This window comes from Nanorana parkeri, unplaced genomic scaffold (assembly GCF_000935625.1).
Source record: "Nanorana parkeri isolate BGI_ZX_2015 unplaced genomic scaffold, ASM93562v1 scaffold680, whole genome shotgun sequence".
NCBI lineage: Eukaryota > Metazoa > Chordata > Amphibia > Anura > Dicroglossidae > Nanorana > Nanorana parkeri.
In genome coordinates, this window is record NW_017306948.1 from 350,598 (window position 1) to 371,735 (window position 21,138).

General features: G+C 45.4%; 1 protein-coding gene across 1 annotated transcript in view; it reads right to left on the reverse strand.

The window, feature by feature from the left end:
* Positions 1-21,138, reverse strand: part of TRAPPC9 (trafficking protein particle complex 9) — a 171,630-nt gene that overhangs the window by 55,419 nt on the left and 95,073 nt on the right. The window contains exons 16-17 of the mRNA XM_018563618.1: positions 19,734-19,886; positions 2,921-3,045 (exon numbers count right to left, since the gene is read on the reverse strand). Coding sequence (XP_018419120.1) covers positions 2,921-3,045; positions 19,734-19,886 — 278 coding nt within the window. The remainder of the gene's footprint in view (positions 1-2,920; positions 3,046-19,733; positions 19,887-21,138) is intronic.

Sequence of the window (21,138 nt, forward strand, 5' to 3'; positions counted from 1 at the left end):
CCATGGCAGGGATCTCCGAGAACAGAATTACCATTTATCACAGCACTTGGGCTCTGGCAGTTGGCAGCGCCGGTTATAAATAGACCCATTAACAGCCTGCAATGAATCTTTAAACAGCACAACATGGGACAAACGGAGGCTAAAAATAGCTCTGCGCCAAGATGGGAGCGGCTGTCCTCAGGAGCACCTTTTGCCTTTTGCACGGTTTCCAGACAAAGTCTCCAGAATCCTCCCTCTGTGTTATGTAAATGACCAGAGCTTTATCTATAGCACAAATGTGATGGACAGCTGTTTAATTTTAAGAAGGCAGACAGAAATCAGTAAGTGCAACCGAAGAGCGATCTCGTCTCTAACAGTCTTCCCGGGATAGATAAAGAAAAATTAGCAGAACGGCTAAAAGGCTCCCCGGGGGAAAATGCTGTTCCAGGCTCCCTTTAGTGCTGGTCACACATCTTAAAGTGTATCCAGCAACAATGTTAAATGTTGTGTAATTGTAACAATTACAGGTTTGTATTACCTCTTGCAGAGATGACAGTACTCTGAGCCATCGCTGCTTAGGCATCATCCAGGGTCAGCATCTACTTCCCTGACTGAGATTCTGGGTCACAGGTGACACCAGTCATGTAAATCCTGGTGCCTGGGTTTACAAATCTATGACACAGATAAGCCCTGCTGCAGCCTCTCACCTTGTTACAATGTTGCAATATGGTGACACAGAGGAGTGCTCATGGTAAAATCCTTTTCTGCAGTAGTTGATTGGAGGACACATGGCTCTAGTCTTAGGCTAGGTTCACATTACGGAGGACCGCGCGATCGTGCACGATTGCACACAGCGATTGCCGCGCGGCCCCATTTATTTCAATGGGGTTATATCATGTACCTTTTTATTTTTTTGACACACATCATGCGTTTTTTGAACCACAATCGCACGGGCGGTATGACAATCTGCCTGGCACGACTGGGGTGCCATTAGAAAATACTAACTTTCACTACGATTAGAAAATAATGGCACTGCCAGCGCGATCGGCTGTGGTATGCGATTACGTGACCGTGTGGTTTCGTGCGAGATCCCCTGGTGTGAAACAAGCCTGAAACATTTTGGTATACTGTCTCCTACAGGATGTTTGTAAACTATGTAAAGCTGAAGGGGTCAGCTCCCTCTAGTGGTTATACTTCTGCATAGAAGAGGGAAAATCCTTCCCAACAGATACAACTTGACTGTGCCAACATAAACAAGAACCCCAAAAAGGGGGAAGGTAGCTGAGTCCTGCAATGTTTAGAGGTCACAGCACTCTAGTCTTCAATGCCTGGGACCTCCAATAGCAGTCCCAAAACTAAGTGGCAGGCAAGGACACCCAACAGAAAAAAAAAGGGGGCAAGCCCCTGCAATCCCCAAGAAGAAGTAGTGTTACTGATCGCATAGCCGCCTGCAGGGCTTTCCATCTGGAGATAGCATCCGCCAATGCAGTCACATCTATCCAGTAGAATTTGAAAGAGTGGATGGAGGAACAGACCTAGGCTCTGCAAAGCCAGGAGACCAAAGCCTGGTGTTGGGAAGCCCGGGGAGCTCTCACCACCCTGGCAGAATGCACAGTGATGAGAAACGAGGGATCATCTCTATATGGTTGTATCAGAAGTTGGATCACCTTTGTGAGGAACGTCTGGGATTATAAACAGAGAATTGGTCATTTTAAGGGAAGCCCTTAGAAGCATGAAAAAATTATAAGGCATTCTAGTAGGTTTATTAGTTTGTCAAACAAAATAATTCCTAGAAAATAAAGTGTGTATTTTTATCCATGGTGGTCAACTTATTTGTTACAGAGATTCAGTTAATGTAATAACATAGAAAGCTGACAGAGGCTGCAGACATACGACAGGAGGTGGTCAGAGACATTGGGAATGCTACAAGAGATGGTCAAAGACTGTGGACATACTACGGGAGTTGGCCAGCAACTGTAGACATGCTACAAGAGATGGTCAGTGACTGTAGACATGCTACAAGAGATGGTCAGTGACTAGACATGCTACAAGAGATGGTCAGTGACTGAAGACATGCTACAAGAGATGGTCAGTGATGGTCAGTGACTGTGGACATGCTACAAGAGATGGTCAGTGACTGGAGACATGCTACAAGAGATGGTCAGTGACTGTAGACATGCTACAAGAGATGGTCAGTGACTGTGGACATGCTACGAGAAATGGCCAGTGATTGTGGGCATGCTACAAGATATGGCCAGCAATTGTGAACATGCTACAAGAGCCAGTCAGAGACTGCAAACATGTACAGGAGATGGCCAAGGATTGCAGGAGACAGAGACTGCAAAAATACTATAGGAGCTGGAGAATGGACACATGCATCAGAAGAAAGTCATAGACTGAAGACACATTACATGAGACTGTCCATGTTGAGAATCCAACAAGTTGGGGGGGAGGGGGGGGGGGAAACTCGGCCACTTCATCAGGACTTCTTGGCCCTGATTAAGAGGGTGAGTGTGGGCCTCCCAAATTATTTGGGATTCCTTATTTGGTCTTTTAACTGATCTTACATTGGAATACATTTGCATGTGGGTCTGTAGTGAGGCACTTAAATCTTAGATCCAGTGATTTGTGCTACAAACCAAGGAACTTGGGGTGAATCCTTTGGTGGGTAGAAGCTTCGAGTCCAGAAACCAGACAAGTTGTACCAACACCATTGCACTACTAATGGATATCAATACCAATAGGATAACCCCAAGGTTCCAGAGCTACCTATTCATTTTTCCAAGTAGAGGGTTCCAACTCTTCCCTCCTCTATAAAGACCAAATATTAAAGGGTTGGTTATAAATACACCTTAAAATAAACAATTGTGACATACAGTAAGTGCCCAGTTTCACATCACTAAATTATTATGAAAAATACCATAAAGAAACCGGCTCTTACCTTTACATGGCTGAAATCACTAGACTTGCTGCTCTCCGGTGGGTTAAAGGGTTTTGTTTCGGCCCTGGGTTTGACAATGTGTCGGAAGGGACTGGAGACCGGTAGACCACTGACACTGATGCCATCTGAGAAAATAGATAAGTAACGTTTTATTTTATTGGACCAACAAGGCTTTGGGTCCCACAGCTTGGACAGCTTTCTCCCTGGAATTCTGAATGCAAACCTTTCTTTTTTTTAGGAAATGTACCCCAGCAGCATAAAAAAGCAGGAGCTGTCCCCCACAGTAAATCCTTTTGGCCACAAGATGTGATTGCTCTTCTGGGTTGAATGATGCTCAGAGTTCAAACTGGAACATTGAGGACATAATGTGGATGCAGGGTGTCATGGGCCTGGTCTCTGAGGGGGAGTCACCATTGTGCCCTGTACTCACATTGTAATGCTGCAAACGGTGATGATGTCAGCACCGCCCTACTCATTATTGAGAACTGGCCACAGCCAGTAAAGATTCAAAGAGGACCCTACTCGTCACATAACCAGCCTTAAAAATGAAATAGTGAGTGTTAAAAAAAAAAATGTAAATACACAATGGGAGGCCTCCAGTGGGGAGCATCAGGGCTAATCCCAGAGACAGACCTTAAGATCAGTGCATGCTTCCCTATGACTTGTCACATCTACACAACTTAGGGTTGAGATGGCATTCCACCCACCGCAAACATCATGCAATCTTTGGCAGGCCAAAAAATTGGGATGGGTTCAGCTATGGTGTGATATTTCCTGTAATATTTGGTAAGGAGAGTGAAGGATGTTGGGATATGGCTTCTGCAGGTAAGATGTGGCTTACTTATGGAATTATAGGGCTAAAAAAAATTTAAATGGCTACAGATAGTCTTCAATGTGAACCTGCTATGGTTTAAAAAGATATCTGTGTTGGGCTTCATTCAGATTGGCCAATGGGCTGCTGCATTCAGGTATGGCTCAATCCCACATCTGGACACGGCAGAACTCTGTGTAATGACCACATACAAACTGGATGATTAGCTGGGTCTAGTTTGTACATGGCCAGAACCGCCAGCCCTGGATGCAAACTGTCCCCATGCAGGGCAGGTCAGAAGCCCTAATCCCATAAAACTGTTGATACGAGCCATTACTTGCAAACAGCAGTGATGCCAACCATTGCCTTGTACACAAATCTTACTGCGGCTGATCGCACTCTACACGTGCATGAGGCTAGTATCTCTACCTAGTTAGAATTGCAGACTTTTGCTGGCAGTCACCCATGTAAATGAGGCTTAAGCCGTCAAATCAGTTGCTATGTTAGAATGGACACTAGGCTCATGATACTGTATTGTACATACACTGTACAATTTATATTCTGTAAATAGATCTTTTCAGGCACACACACAGGAAATAGATGGTTGGTGTGCTCAGCTAACCAAGTGCATTGTTAAGCTGAACAACTATTTACAGAAAAGCTGGTTTCTCACAATTGGCAAATGGGGTAGAGTGCCTTCCATTCAGCCGAACTTGTTTTCTGGCAATGGTATAGCTGCCCTCTATTGTTTCTCCATTATTCGTATCTAGCTTACTTACGATTGGATACAGTTATAGGGAAACTTTGTGTAAACAGCACGCCTAGGCTGGTCAGTCTCATTGGCACCTGACTGACTGTTGATGGCATTTATGGTACTGTGCTGCCTTCTAGAGTGGAAAAGGCAAGATACACATGGCATAGGTTTTATTACAAGTGTTAAGGGGCATTGCCAACAGGTGGGCTACCAAAAATTCTGACTAAAAAGCCAGAAGCCCAAAGTGAAGGGGAACTTCAGAGGAGGAGGACCTCAAGATAATAAGTTGACCAAGCAGGACTTCACTGAAACAAAGGACTTTGAGAGAGACTGCAACCAGAAGCCAGTTTTCCTGTGAATGCTTAATAGCCACAAAGCCCAGATCGAATACAGAATTTACAACTAGAAGCTAAGTACCTTTAGCACATCCTCATATAGAGACCATTCCATGCACTAGCAAAGTGTAGAGGATGTGTGTGTATGTGTGTTGTAGCAGCCTGTATGTTTGCTTAGCCTCTGGAGGGGAAAGGGATTAATGTTGACTTTGAGAGTTCAAGATCCTGCGTAAAATGGGGTTCTCATTCTTCGCCTATACTCCAAAGCCTGACTGGTCACAGCCCTCTGATGTCATCCTGTACAAAGCAGCAATAATAGTCCTGGCATTTTATGTGAGGATGCTGATGGTTCACCCACAGCTTACTCACAATTGGATACAGTTATAGGGAAACTTTGTGTAAACATCACGCCTAGGCTGGTCAGACTCGTTGGCACCTGACTGAGCGGAGAAGAGTGGGGGATCGAGAAATAAGGTAAGGTGGGGATATGTTGCCTGATCAAGATAGGTTGATCAGGCAACCTATCCCCACCACAAGGGTAAAGGTTTCTTTTCACTGAAGTTCAGCTTTAAACACTTTCGAAGGCCATAACAGGTTGACCTAAAAGGTTCTACCAAGAGCAAAATGGGCGCAAGCCCCACCAATGCAGGAAGGGGAGTGGATGCGTCCATGCCGAGGCACAGTCACATTGTTCTATATACACAGAAGCTGCATAATTTGGCAACATATGTAGCAGCAGGCAGGCAGGAAAAGCCAATTTAGACCTTCATGAAGCGTTGAGAAGAATGCCAATTAGAACTGAGCGGAAAACGTCAAAAAATACAAAGGTGATCTTGGGCTTCAAATAACCGGATTACACCATCCATCTATCCCGGCAGCATGTTCATTTCCACTGCAAATAAATGAAGTCGGCGCGAACAAGGACACTCGCTTATGTGCAGAACTAAAAATAGACCATTGTATCTCTCGGTTTAATTACATATTATGTATTCACTGCTGGTAAACGGCTGAGCAATAAAAATTATCATAATGAAAAAAGAAAAAAAAAACGCAGCATGAAATAAAGACGGAATCCTACACAAATAAAACACATTTACATACACGCATTTACAAATAAAACACATTAACACTCATTTACATAAACGTCCATTTGCATTTGCAGCGGAGATACTTTTCAGGAAACGAAAACGAACACACAGGGGATGTTATATAACTTTGTGAGCTCAACCAAACCTTTAGTATAAATCAGCAAATGCATTCCAGGTGCATAAAAAAAAAAAGTGTGCAAAGTGTTAAGGATTTCACCTTTGAAAAGTAGCCACAGTCTGAATATGAAAGCCTGACCGCTGCCAGCATACTTGTTCTTTGCATGGAAGCCTTGGTCTCTCTGCAGAGCTTCAACATGCCCCCCCCCCCCTGCTGAGCCTGAGCTCTGCAACCACCTGGGAGCATGCAAATTATTGATTGCAAAGCCATAAGTCTATAAGGGCATGTCAGACTTCTGCTTTATCACAGAGAGCTAGTGCCCTTCTCTACAGCATGCACAACATTTGTTTCGATGGAACCGGGCGGTATTTAGATGATGGTAACTGAAAGTTTAATTGGGATTTAAATAGGGATGCACCGCTGCTCGTACTCATAATCTCCCAAATGCTCCAATACCTTCCCAGATACCAGAACTTCAGGTCAGAGGAAGGGGAACATAGAGCCAGCTTCCAATGCGATCAGGAAGCTGGGAGGCGAGTAATGACCCGCCTCCCGGCTACCTGATTGGCTGGGAAGCCGGCTACATGTCAGCAGAAGCACCCGTATAGGTACTCTGTATCGACGAGTACCGAAAGCAAAGTATTGGTACTCATACTCGATACCGAAAAACTGGTATCGGTGCATCCCTAGATTTAAAGGTAATGTATATATTTTAATGTATATATATTCTACCCCGTTCTCGCTTTCAAAAACTCATGAGGGGGGAATTTAACAAAACTGAAGCAGAAAGGATATGGAGCAGTTGCCATTATTAACCAATCAGATTCTCTCTTCTATTTGTTCAGTTAAGCCTTGAAAATGAAAGATAGAAGCTGTTGGTTTCCATGGTGTCAGAGATCATCTGTTAGTGCGCAGGGTCCCGTTTTCCATACCATTGTAAAACGGGCACTTGCGCACATGCACGCGCGCCACGGAAATGGTCGTGAAAAAGCGTGCCAAACAGCACACAGGAAGTGACGCAATGTGCTAATGCATCACACTATTTAAACCCAGCCTGCCTGTCTCCAAATTGCTGGATTGTCTTTCAGCTCCCCTGTGTTCCTGTGATTCCTTTGCCTTGTGATTCCTTTGTGCCTGACTTCTGACCCGGATTTGTTCATGACCATTCTTGCTTACTGCCTGCCCCTGACCTTGGATCGTTTACTGGACTTTGCCTCTGCTTCATCCCTTTTGTACCTTGCCTGCCCGATTGGTGTGACCTTGGCTCGTTTGACCCTGATTACGGATCCTGCCCTGCTCTGTCCAGCTTGCACGGTGTAATCACCACTGGCACCCGTACCACTCGCTGCCTGTTTGGACTATGTCCTCAACTCCAGAATCCTCGGGACACAAGGTGCAATGGAGGTCTCCTCACACATTCATTCTCCAACCCGGTACGTGACACATGAGTAACTGCTCCAGATTTTGTCTTCTCCAGTTTTGATAGATTCCCCTCATAATGCTTTGTGAACTATGTTTCATCCCGTTTCCTATACATTTATATGGAACAAAAAAAACACGCAGCTGCAGCTACAGGCGTATTTAATGCTGTATGCAAATAAGCCTGCATTTGTTTCTGAATACACCCTTGTGCAGGGACGAGGTATAGAAAGTCATTGTCTTCCTATATTTCAAATGACTAAAAATAATTCCTCTGTACTGCACTCATCTGATGATACTATACTGTGGATTCAACTTGTGTGTCTTATTGAAGAGTTAAGCTGCCTGTGGATTGTGCCGAGTCAGCAAGTGGCATTTGAAACAGAACACACATTAAAACCTAACCCTACTTAGGATTTTTTTTTCCTTTTGGGATAAAGGAAAGTAATGAATACAAGCTGATCATTGTTTTTCAATGGTTTGTCTTAACCCTCCAATTGCCAGTTTTGCTGGCCTGATAAAGGAAGTTGAAAGAGAACAATCTTACTGGCTGGATCACCAGGTTATAAAAGTATGTTATGACTCAGAAATAAAACACTTTCTGTGTTAATGTTACTGACAAACAATATCATAAATGTATTTTATTTTGTCCGCAGTTCCACTTTAACTTTCAGTCCATGTACAGGTATCTTGGTTGTTTCATATTATATTTATTTTGTTTCATATTTTCTTTTCCCAGATGACGTGACACATTATTTTCCTCTTCTCGGAATCACGTTCCATGGTCACAGAACCCCCTGATGACTCGTCAAGAGGAGTAATATCGCTTCATACAGACATCAACAGCTCTATATACAGAGTTATCCGCATGGTCTACGTTTATAAGCGCTCAGAGACCCCACAATAGCATTATTTGGTCGTGTCAGGGACCGAATGAGGACATTTATCACTTCGATGGGACCCTCTTGTAACTGGGTTTCTTACACACATCCCTGAAGCCTGGGGAAACCACAATTCATAAAGTGTGACAATTCCAGGAACTTCAAAGAAACTCATTCGGATTGTATCCTTTTTAAACTTGCGTGACCTTCTCCATAGCCCGAGGAGACTTATGGTGGGTCAGTGTGGCCTACTGCACATATATAACAACTCCATTGCTACGGGACTCAATGGACAAGTCCAGCCAAACACATATTGCAGTTTTAATGGATTCCAATGGATTAAAACAGACCTTGCTTTAAAGAAGCTCTCTGCATATTCATCTCCTCTCCAGCGTTGTCCCCCAAAGACTTACCCTTCCTAGGTCCAGAGCAGCCCGACGTCTGGGTTAAAAGACCCCCCCAGCACCATTCAACCCACTTCCTGGGAGCCCACAGAAGAATACACAAGCAAGCCGCACCCACTTGAAGGTTCTTGTTCAGGTATTTCCAGTTATAGTGTAACAACACTCATCTATGTTGTCACCCTGTCGCATACTCCAACGCACGTTTGCACAGGCATGGTCCACCACTGGCACTATCAGTTCAAAGCAATGATAAGCAGCCAACTCTGGAGCGAGTGCATGTAGACAGGAAAGGGTCTAAAAAAAGTCTGGAGGAAATCAGCAGCCCTGAGATGGCAAAAAGGATGAAAATAAAAAATCAAAGCATGACTAAATGATCAGCTCTAGAATGTTTTTAGCTACATAGAAACTCTAACAGTTAAAGAATCGTCCTGAAAAATATATATATAGGGAACACACATTTAAAATGCATCGCCTTGTTTTAGGCCTTAAAGTGCACCTGTCATGAAGCCTCCATAATTCTCTCATGACATGCATACTATAAAAATGAAATCTAGGCAATTAGGAAAATAAACAGATAAAATGCATTGTGTGTGTGTGTGTGGGGGGGGGGGGGGTTACTAGACTAGGATCTATACATATCTGCCACATGGCAGGGCAGAGACCTGATTTATCGCTGCCTCAGATTAGTAACATTTAAAGGTTCTGCCCCCTTCCCCAAGCAGCAACTGAACAGTGAAAAGAAAAGCAGACGACAGATGAGTTCATCTCTCCGTCGATCTGCTTTCTACTGCCTTTAGAATGTAGTACATGGGCATCTTAGTACATGGGGAGAGCAGCCCAATCAGCTCATTGTGCTGCTTCTCCTTCTCCCACTCTGAGCTCTGCTGTACAGAAGATTATGAGAGGCTGATATTGGATCAAATTCGGATGCCTACGCTGCTTGTATTTACTAAAATACAGGTAATAATTAGGGATGCACCAATACAGGTACTAGTATCGGTGCCGATACCGAGTATTTGGGCGAGTACTCGCCCAATGCTCCGATACCGGAATTTCTGGTCAGAGGAAAAGTTCCTCTGACCGGCAGTGCCGAAAGGGGAACATGGAGCCGACATCCTGGCCAATCAGCATCGAGCCAGCCGAACAGCCGACTCCTTGCTGAGTGGCTGGGAAGCCGGTTTGCTGGCCAATCACAATGAAGCCGGCTTCCCAGGCAATCAGGAAGCGGGCTCCATGCCAGCGGAAGCACCGGTATCGGTACTCAGTATCGACGAGTACCGAAAGCAACATATCGATACTTGTACTCAATACTAAAAAACTGGTATCGGTGCATTCCAAGTAATGTATTCATGACTACAGAGTGTCATTCATTTGTATGTTTTATATGCCTGGAGTTTAACTTCAAAGATGGCAGAAAACAGTAAGTCCCTCTGTACTCCTCACAGCGCTCCCGGCCCAAGTACTTGTAGTGGTGCTCGCAGTGACAATCACGGATGGCGCCGTGCAACAAACAGTGGGAAGCAGAAATCACCAGCACTCAGTAAATATCTTTGATGTCCATTTAATCGGACCAATCGTGAATTGTACAAAATAGCAACGTTTTGGGACCGAGGATGCTGAGGAAGATTCCAATGGTGCAGAGAGGGGGAAGACAGGCTGGAGGGAACACTGTCACAGCCAGCCTCCTCAGAGCTTTGGGTGAGTATATCTTTGTTATTTTAGCACCTAGGCACAAGCAAGCACTTAACTCTTGAAGTGCAAGAGTTTAAAAAGTTCCTGGAGTTCTTCTTTAATGCCGCGTAGATGTTTAGTTGGTTCTATGTTTTTATGTTTATTTGCTACAGGTATTTATATAGCGCTGACAGTTTATGCAGCGCTTTACATAGTGCGCCTTCACATCAGTCCCTGCCCTCAAGGAGCTTACCATCTAAGGTCCCGATCTCACATACTAGGGCCAATTTAGACAGGAGCCAATAAACCTTCCAGCATGTCTTTGGAGTGTGGGAGGAAACCATAGATGAATAGCACCAAGGCCTAGGCACCATGACAGTAACATGGTGCAGAAAGCTTCTAAAATGTTACGCCAAAAAATACTCATTACTCTAATAACTGCGGACAGATTATAAAAAAAAAAAAAAAAGAAATAAAAACACACTTTTTTTCCCTTCAATTTAATGTTTGTTTTTTCCACGAATGGCAAATACAAAGAGCATCACTGGCAGCCCCATGGCGCAGGGATGAAGGGCGCACACGCACGTCGACAATTAGGAGATTAGAAAACATTTCACTGATCATTAGCAATCAAAACAATCCTGAGTTTGCGCGAGGACTTTCATCTCTGGCTTAACCCCTTCACCCCTGCACAGCCGGAAACATTCGCTCTTCCATCTAGGTGCCAAGCGCATGATTGGTCTGTCGTTCTTGGCACAGCGTAATTATCCCACTTCTCCATTAAGCATGGCACAGCATGTACAAATTGGCCTTTACAAGGTGATCAAACGCTGCTTCGCGTGTCTCGCAAGATCAAAAGGCGCCGTCCGACCTGTTGTCTGCAACACAAATTATACTCCGACAAAACTAACACTAGAAAGGGAATATCATCGCCGGTGATGAGCCTTTGTTGCTGTGCCTGACTGTGGGGAGAGATGGAAGAACAACGAATGGGTCTAATTACTGCGTCTCTCATTCTCTGACAGCGAAAGGGAAGACATAGGAAAGAAACAGGGGGAAAAAATAAAAAAAATTTCCTCAGGTGTCATTTTGAAGCGGCTTCCTCGTCCCAGAACCCGCAGGCTCGGAAATGCCAGATGGAGATTTTTCAAACACGACAGGTGAAGGCAAAACTTTCAGGAAGCTCCAACCTCACCAGCGCCCACAGTGAGGCTGGGGTAAGGGTTGGGTCACAGCAATGGGGCACCAGATGTATGTAGCAGGGCTAACTTTTTTTTAGAAAGTTTTATCATTTTAACTTATTTACAAGGTCAATGCAACAGGTACACTTTGATCCCCCCCCCAATCCCACCACCAGGAGCATATACTCACCTTTATTTTGCTTCCTCCCCACACTGTTAGCTGTCAGAAGCATAAGAAGCTGCCTGCTGAAGTCAAGTCCAACACAGGGATGTGGACACCCCCCATCCAACAGTGCTGGTGACCAGACCAGGGCTGTCACATAACAGGAACCACATGCTCCTCCATATCTGGGAGTAGCAGGTATTTCGCTACTGGCAGCTGAATGAAGCAGCAAGAGAGAGAAGGAAAGGTGAGTAAATGGTGCTTCAACACCCCCCCACAACCACAAACACACATGCGCAATCTATAGGTTAATGTTTCTTTGCACCATTTTCCCCTGGCTGAGGATATCTTTAATCCTCCCTTAGACAGCTATTAACCGAAGCTTTGTGTGGCTGCTAGCTGTCAGACCCAAATGTCACTGAGAGTTCCGGTCCCCTAAATCAGAGGACCAATCAAAATGATTTCTAGTAATGTGACCACTTTGTCAGCTATCAGGTTGCAGATCACATGCAAGCTGAAGGCCTCATGCAGCAGAAACAAAAAATTGGTTACAATTGGCAAACAACACTGCAGACTATAGATGGCAGTATGACTGCAATTGTCTAAAACAATAACAGCATTAAAAAAAAAATTACAAAATATAAGATAGATAGACAGACAGACAGTTAGAATGCCCTCCTTACCACCTTGTCTTGAATTGTTTTGCGATTGTAATGTCTTCCTTATATTGTAAAAAGACAATGCTTCCATCGGGTTTTTTTTTTTACAGTTACGGGTCTCCATGGGTATTTGTTTCTCTATCCCTCTTACCAAAAGGTTCACAAAAAAAAAGAGAGGACATTGTCAAGTGGTAACACTCCACCATCTAAATATTAAAATGTAATTTCCGGTCAGCTTGACCCTTTAAATGGCGTCAAAAACTTGGCTACAAAACAAGGATTAGGATGACAGATGCAAAACTTGCTCCTTCAGTCATAGGATGGTAAATGGCCGCTCCTATATTTATAGCATGTTGCCACCAGAAGCTTCTTATATACTATTTTGGCCAAAGTTTCTGGACACCTGACCATCACAATTATAAGAACTTGTTGGACATCCCATTCCAAAAACATGGGTTTTGAATTGTTCTTCCTTTATGGTTATAACAGTCAATACTCTCCTGTGAAGGGCTCCCACAAGATTTTGGAGTGTGTCTGTGGGAATTTGGACATATTCAGCAATAAGAGCATTTTGTGGCTCAGGTACTAATAATCTTAGGTAAGAAGACCTGGCTCACAGTTGGCATTCCAATTCATCCCAAAGTTTAGTAGGGTGGAGATCAGGGCTCTGTGGATGCCACTGAAGTTCCCCAACACCGAACACCTCAAACCATGTCTTTATGGAGCTGACTTTGAGAACAGGGGCGCAGTCATGCTGGAGCAGAAAAGGGCCTTCACCAAACTGCTATTACAAGGCCTGCAGAGCACAATTGTTTTAAATGTCTTTGTATACTGTTGTAATAACAGGACCCTCCACTGGAACCACCTGAACTCCATCATTTGGAGGGTTTTCCACATGCATTTGGTCATATAATATAATGACAGGTCAACAATGAGATCTCCCTGTCATAATTCTCAGCTTTGTTTCTGTTCATCTGGAGTTTTGGGTGTTTGTGCAGGGATGGTGGGACCCCTCATAATGGGCATAGGTGTACAGAGCCTGGGAACTTAGCACTGGGGTGGTGGGAACCCTTCATTATAAGCACATGAGGTGTACAGACCCGGGAACTCAGCACAGGGATGGTGGGAGCCCCTCATAATGGGCACAGGAGGTGTACAGACCCAGGAACTCAGCACAGGGATGCTGGGAGCACCTCATAATGGGCACAGGAGGTGTACAGTCCCAGGAACTCAGCACAGGGACAGTGGGAACACCTCATAATGGACATAGGCGGTGTACAGTCCCAGGAACTAAACACCGGGATGGTGGTAACCCTTCATGATAAGCACAGGAGGTGTACAGGCCAAGGAACTCAGCACACGGATGGTGAGACCCCTCATTCTGGGTGTAGCAGGTGTAGAGACCTAGGAACTCAGCTCTGGGATGGTGGGAGCCCCTCATAATGGGCACAGCAGGTTTTCAGCAAAGAGATCTTACCAACAGGTTCCAAAAAAAAAAAAGAGAGGAAATGGCCAAGTGGTAACACTCCACCATCTAAATATTAAAATGTCATTTAAATGACCCTTTAAATGACGTCAAAAACTTGGCTTACAAAAGCAATTCTGGGCCTTACTTTGAAAAGAGAAGAAAGCCTCAGACACTGCAAATCACTCACCTCTACCTAATTGCTTGCAATGAGCAAACCGATTCTGTTTTTAACAAGTTTCCTCAGTCCTCCTTTTCACCTGCCTAACAATAAAAATCCCATTTCCGCTCAAGCAGTACAAAAACACATATATATATATATACGTGTTTGAAGAGATGAGTTAGACTATAAGAGACTTTCTTTTCTGTGGGATTCAGCAAATACACAGCTCATTCCCGGAGAAGAAAATTACAAGATTTGACAACTCCACTACGGACAGCAATAATAGATCAGACAAAATCAGCAGTGAAAACCCTCGCCAGCAACTGCCGCCGCACTCAATATATAACAGAGGCGCTAAGGAGCGAAAATGGAAGCGTGGCGTTTTATCATCCTGGAGTCAGATTCCTACAATAGGCACATTAAAGCTCTTTAACTAGCTGAGTTTATAATAGCTGTTCGAGTGATAAATTAATGCGGATAAGGCGAGGAGTGGAAACGGGAAAATAATGCATTACTACGCAGAAGATCTCCGGCGGTGTCATAAATATCAGGTATAGGCTTTCTAAAGAATTCAATTTAAACGTGGGCAAAGGACCCGGGAATCTCATTGTGGCTCATCGCAATGAACCAGAGAATAGTGGCAGTGAGGATTAAAGCGGGACTCCAGAGATCAACCTACAGATTAAGTCATGTGACTTTCCTTTACTCAAGTGAAGTGCTCAACTTGCGTCATTAAGGTGCGCAACCCCACGAATTGCACCGTGATGATGCAAGCCAGGGCAAGGATTTTTGCCTACTCAGGCGAAGGTGCATTTTTGCGCCTCAAGGTACACATCCCAACGAGTCCCATAGCTTATTGTTAGGGATGCACCGATACCTGTTTTTCAGTATCAAGTACGAGTACAGATATTTTTTTGTTCAGTACTCACCGATACCAAATACTGATCCCGGCAGTCCCATTAAGTAACCGGGCGAAATCATTTTAAACTTACCTCGTTATCGCTGCGCCGAGAATCAGGAACTGCTCGTACGGCCGCAAAGGATCTTGGGGCGGGCGCATGCGCAGTTCCGATTCTCGGCCGGGAGACGAGCAGAGACGCAAGGTAAGTCTATGGACGCGTGCACCCGCATGCAGACACCGCTGGATCGGAGTGACGTCGCACCGCTGGAGGGACACATGAAAACACGGGGGGAAAGAAGAGGAAGACCGGAAAAAGAGACATCATTTAAGGTAAGTGCTAACATTTACATGGGGAGGGGGAGGGAAACATTTTTTTGCCTTTAATGTCACTTTAAGTACAAACCTACAGTCCCTATCTTGTATGTAACCCGGGGACTGCCTTTATCGGTATCGGTGCATCCCTACTTATTGCACCTCATTTGTATTGTTGCCTTGCAAGGCAAAACATTGAAAAAATGTTTTAAAAAAACACATAGTTTCCCCAAAATCTATACCTGACCCTTATTCTGGTCTGGTATAAATTTTAGGGGGAATACACACAAAAAAAGCCTAGATTTTTTCGATCCGCATCAGAGTATTGCCCTTTCGCATCAGAAGCCCCTCCCCCCGCCCCCCCTTTCCCATCAGAAGCTTTTCCTTACAATCAAGAGCCCCCCTTCCCATTGGATTCCTTTCACATAATTAGCCCTCTTTATGTCAGGAGCCCTCATCACATCAGAAGCTCTCGTCTACTCAGATGCCCCCTTCATGTCAGGAGCCCTCATCACATCAGAAGCTCTCGTCTACTCAGATGCCCCCTTCACATCAGGAGCCCTCATGATGTCAGGAGCCCTCTTCACATCATAGCCCTCTTCATTTCAGGAGCCCTCTTTCACATAAGGAGCCCTCTTCGCATCAGGAGCCCTCTTCGCATCAGGAGCCCTCTTCGCATCAGGAGCCCTCTTCGCATCAGGAGCCCTCTTCGCATCAGGAGCCCTCTTCACGCATCAGGAGCCCTCTTCGCATCAGGAGCCTTCTTCGTATGAGGAGCCCTTTTCACATCAGGAGCCCCCATGACATCAGGAGCCCTCTTCGCATCAGGAGCGCTCTTCGCATCAGGAGCCCTCTTCGCATCAGGAGCCCTCTTCGCACCAGGAGCCCTCTTCGCATCAGGAGCCATCTTCGCATCAGGAGCCATCTTCGCATCAGGAGCCATCTTCGCATCAGGAGCCCTCTTCGCATCAGGAGCCCTATTCGCCTCAGGAGCCCTCTTCGCATCAGGAGCCCACCCCTCGTCACCGAAGCACCCCCCTTCGCATCAGGAGCCCTCTTCGCATCAGGAGCCCTCTTCGCATCAGGAGCCCTCTTCGCACCAGGAGCCCTCTTCGCATCAGGAGCCATCTTCGCATCAGGAGCCATCTTCGCATCAGGAGCCATCTTCGCATCAGGAGCCCTCTTCGCATCAGGAGCCCTATTCGCCTCAGGAGCCCTCTTCGCATCAGGAGCCCTCTTCGCATCAGGAGCCCTCTCCACATCAGGAGCCCTCTCCAAATCAGGAGCCCTCTTCGCATCAGGAGCCCTCTTCACATCAGGAGCCCTCTCCACATCAGGAGCCCTCTCCACATCAGAAGCCCTCTTCACATCAGGAGCCCTCTTCACATCAGGAGCCCTCTTCATATCAGGAGCACTCATCACATGAGGACCCCTTTTCACATTAGGACCCCTTTTCACGTTAGGAACCCCCTTTCACATCAGAATCTTAAGTTCCTACCTTATATTCTCACCACAGCCCAGCAGATGGTGGGAGACAGAGCGTGTCTGGATGGAGGCCAGACTTCTGTCCTCTTCTAAATGCCGGGGAAGGTCCCTGATACCACCCACACTGGATTAGCCGGTTCACCTGCACCATGCAATGCATACAACTGTGCAAAAATTTGAAGGCACCCCTGACAAAGCCAGAAGGCACCCTGGTTGAAAAAGGATGCTGTAGTGTATTGAGTTTATCAATGCTCATGTTTGATTAAGGAAGCCTTTGCATTAATCTCTGTGCTTGGATCCACATATAAATGTGAAGGGACAGTGTTGAGTCCACCTCAAAGCCATCTTGCAACACATAAAAGTGTGTGTGTGCCATTAACGTCCTACCAGCCAAACAGCTTCAGCACAACTAAGCCGTGAAAGCCAGGGACCGCGATAACTGTCATTTTGCTGGATAGCTTGGTCTGTATGGAAATGTGAAGAAACATTTAAATAAAAAACATGTGAAATGTAATGTGAGCTAAAAAAAAAAAAAAAAAAAGGAATCTATATGCTGAATACTATTAGCGGTACAATATTTTTACCTACATTGGCTCTTTAAAGGAAGAAAATTGAGAATGCTCTCAGCATGTGCTGTCAGTATGAAGATGAAGTCTGACTGTACATTAACTTGACATCTCAGCACACCGCAGGAAATGGATCTATCCGCTTTCTCGGGGTAGCTGTACACAGGAGAGCCCTGAGGAGGTATGATGTATACCAACGAGTTTTATATCTGCTGGGCTAACCTGTCTTCTGAGTACTACAAGTTATGCACCTAAGTATATGCATTTTTCACATTCAGGTTGGAAAGAAAGCTTATCCACTGTGCAAAAGAACTGTAACATTTACTTTGTATGATATAACAGGAATAAAACAAAGACTTGGGGCTCACTCACACCGGGTACATTGAGCTGCATTAAATAACTCAATGGAAGGATGCTCTAAAAACAATTGTCTATGTGCCCCGTTCACAATAGTGCATTGAATCGTGTTGATAAAAAAATGTAGGCATGCTGCATTTTAATTGAATCAAAATCAAAAAATAAATAAAAGGGGGCCCCTGTAACGTATAGTGAATCATTCTGATGATGCAACGTGTTTATAGGTCCATTTTGTGGCCCTTCCTGTGTCCCCTACATCCACCAAAATGAGGGTGTCACTTGGGGTACCTTTAAAGCATAACACAATCTTCAGGCGCCCCAGTATATAATGTAAAAGATTTTAGGGGGAGGGGGGGGCATGCAAAAATGCACAAAAAGTGGAGTTTCCCACTTCAAAGCCCCTCTTCAAATCAGGAGCATCCCTTCACATCAGAGTCCCCTCTTCACATCACAAGTCCCCCCCTTCGCCTCAGAAGCCCTGTTGACATAAGGAGTTCCCCTTTCACATCAGAGGCCCTCCTTTACATTAGAAACTCCCTTTTACTTCGGAGTTCCCAATTCACATCAGGAGCCCTCTTCACTTCACCCCTTCCCATTAGAGTCCTCAGTCCCTTCTTCGCATCAGAGCCCTGACTCCCCCCTTTACATCAGAGTCCTCAGTCCCCCCTTCACATCTGAGCCGTCAGTCCCCCCTTCACATCAGAGTCCTCAGCCCACCCTTCACATCAGAGTTCTCAGTCGACCCATTACATCAGAGCCCTCAGTCGACCCTTCACATCAGAGCCCTCAGTCCCCCCTTCACATCAGAGCCCTCAGTCCCCCCTTCACATTAGATTCCTCAATCGCTCCCTCACATCAGAATCCTCAGTCCCCCCTTCACATCAGAGTCCTCAGTCGCTCCCTCACATTAGAGTCCTCAGTCCCTCCTTCACATCAGAATCGTCAGTCCCTCCTTCACATCAGTGTCCTCAGGTCCCCCTTCACATCAGAGTCCTCAGTCCCCTCTTCACATCAGGGTCCTCAGTCCCCTCTTCACATCAGAGTCCTTAGCCCCCCCCCCCCTTCACATCAAAGTCCTCAGTCCCCCCTTCACATCAAAGTCCTCAGTCCCCCCTTCACATCAGAGTCCTCAGTCGCTCCCTCACATTAGAGTCCTCAGTCCCTCCTTCACATCAGAATCGTCAGTCCCTCCTTCACATCAGTGTCCTCAGGTCCCCCTTCACATCAGAGTCCTCAGTCCCCCTTCACATCAGTGTCCTCAGGTCCCCCTTTACATCAGTGTCCTTAAGTCCCCCTTCACATCAGAGTCCTCGGTCCCCCCTTCACATCAGAGTCCTCGGTCCCCCCTTCACATCAGAGTCCTCCGTCCCCCCTTCACATCAGAGTCCTCCGTCCCTCCTTCACATCAGAGTCCTCGGTCCCTCCTTCACATCAGTGTCCTCGGTCCCTCCTTCACATCAGAGTCCTCAGTCCCTCCTTCACCTCAGAGTTCTCAGTCCCCTCTTCCCATCAGGGTCCTCAGTCCCCTCTTCACATCCGAGTCCTACCATCATAAAATTTCAAGGCACCCCTGAGGAAGTCGCAAGGTACCCTGGTTGAGAAAAGCTGTTTTAAGGTAACGTCTACAGAAGGAGGTAATGGTTAGGTGGCAATTATTAGGATGTGCTCCGCTCATGCTGCTCTTACTAAGATTATTTGTAGACATTTGATTCCCAGGTGCCAGGTAGCCAATGCTCCTTAAAAACTCCACCTGGTGCCTTACTTTTGAGGTTTTCTCTAGTTGTTGTCACCAATAGAGCCCTTAAAAAAAATCCCATTGGCTCCCGACTTGGACAGACTGGCTCCTGAGTTCCATGTACATTTGTCTACCCCGTTGTAGATGATATTTTAAATACGTTTCCAAATTCAATAAATGGCAGCCAAGCAACCACCATTTTCAGAAGGAGAGGTTAGCAGGGGCAGTGTTTGTATTTCCCTCAGCACAGGTTTCCATTAATATGAAATGTCTCTATGGAGAGCTAACACACATAGAGGAAAGGAACACTATTTACATGCAGCGACATAGGTGCACAGATCTTACCATCATTGAGATCCTGCAAGAGATTTTCCTGGCACGAGAAGTCAAGTTTCACTTTGATGTAGATGGTGAAAGTGGCCGTTTTTCCCGGCTTCAGTGGCAGCTGAGCGAGCGTCTGCTCCAGATCCCACGTCAGGAAATCACCGTACAATTTATCTGCAGAAACAAGGAAGATACTTAGAATTTCAAGCAACAAAGATGGAAAAAAAAAAATAATAATCCAAAGAAAAGTTTCACCGCTTGTATTTCAAGAGGACTTGTACAGTGGAAGCTGTAGCCAAAAACGGCACGCAAAGGGCATAGGACTGGACACCACTATTGACTGTGGTCTCCCTGCAGCTGATCCTTTTGCTATCACTGACTTAGCATAAGCTTAGCATTTGCTGCTCATCTTGGAAAGCTTCGACGCACATGCTATGCTATTTGAATCAACAGGCAACATCTCCATTGCAGTCCTCTCCTCGTTGCTTGGTTTTCTCCTGCGGTCCACTTCCACCTAGGGGCAACCAAGGTTGTGACTATTGAAGCCTCTGCAGTCCCGTTTTGCTCACTCCAATGGGACAATAGCTGCTGCTATATTGATATATGGTTACAATCACCCACATCATATGTTCCTCCTGATGAAGCCACGGCTGTGGCGAAATGCGTAGAGGGTTTTCTACAACGGTAACCGCCCATTGATTCCAACTAAGAACTCACTGATCATAACTTGTCATCATCTCTGTATATGAGTATACGAGGTTTATGCTTACCAAGTTTAGGCTGAGCACCAATATGCATATACTGTGTGTTTTTGTTTCATATGTTTAATGTCTTTAATAAAATATGATATTTTTACACAGTTTTAAGTGTCTGTGAAGTTTTTATAATTGCCTAAAAAGCCCTCCATGACTTCCAGCCTCTAGCCCTTTGGCTTCGGAACGGTCTCTTTTGTCCACATATTGCTTTATGGGTGTGGCTGTAGGACCTTCCCCTCTTGAATATTATCTTATTTGCATGACTTGTTCACCACTGTGTCTCTGTGTGGAGGCAGCCATCTTGGTAGAAGCAGGGTTTTGCTTCCTCGTGAACTGCCTCCCTGATAACTGGTAATCTGATGACTGGTGTGGCAATGATGCAGCATGGGAGGTGGAGGAAGCACCGACTTACAGAATGAATAGAGCAGAAGCAGTGAGATCCTTGCTCTACAGCTCTCCAAATTTAAATGGTGAGGCTAGAAGTCAGAGGCAGTAGTGCCTTAGATGACCTCACACAGACATACAGCTATGAGGATCAAGGCACAGAATCCATAGGAAGAGAACACTTTACAAGCCATGATGATCCAATTGTCTCCAATCATTAAAGCTAATGAGGGGGGAATTTATCGAAACTAGAGCAGACAAAATCTGAAGCAGTGGCCCATAGTAAC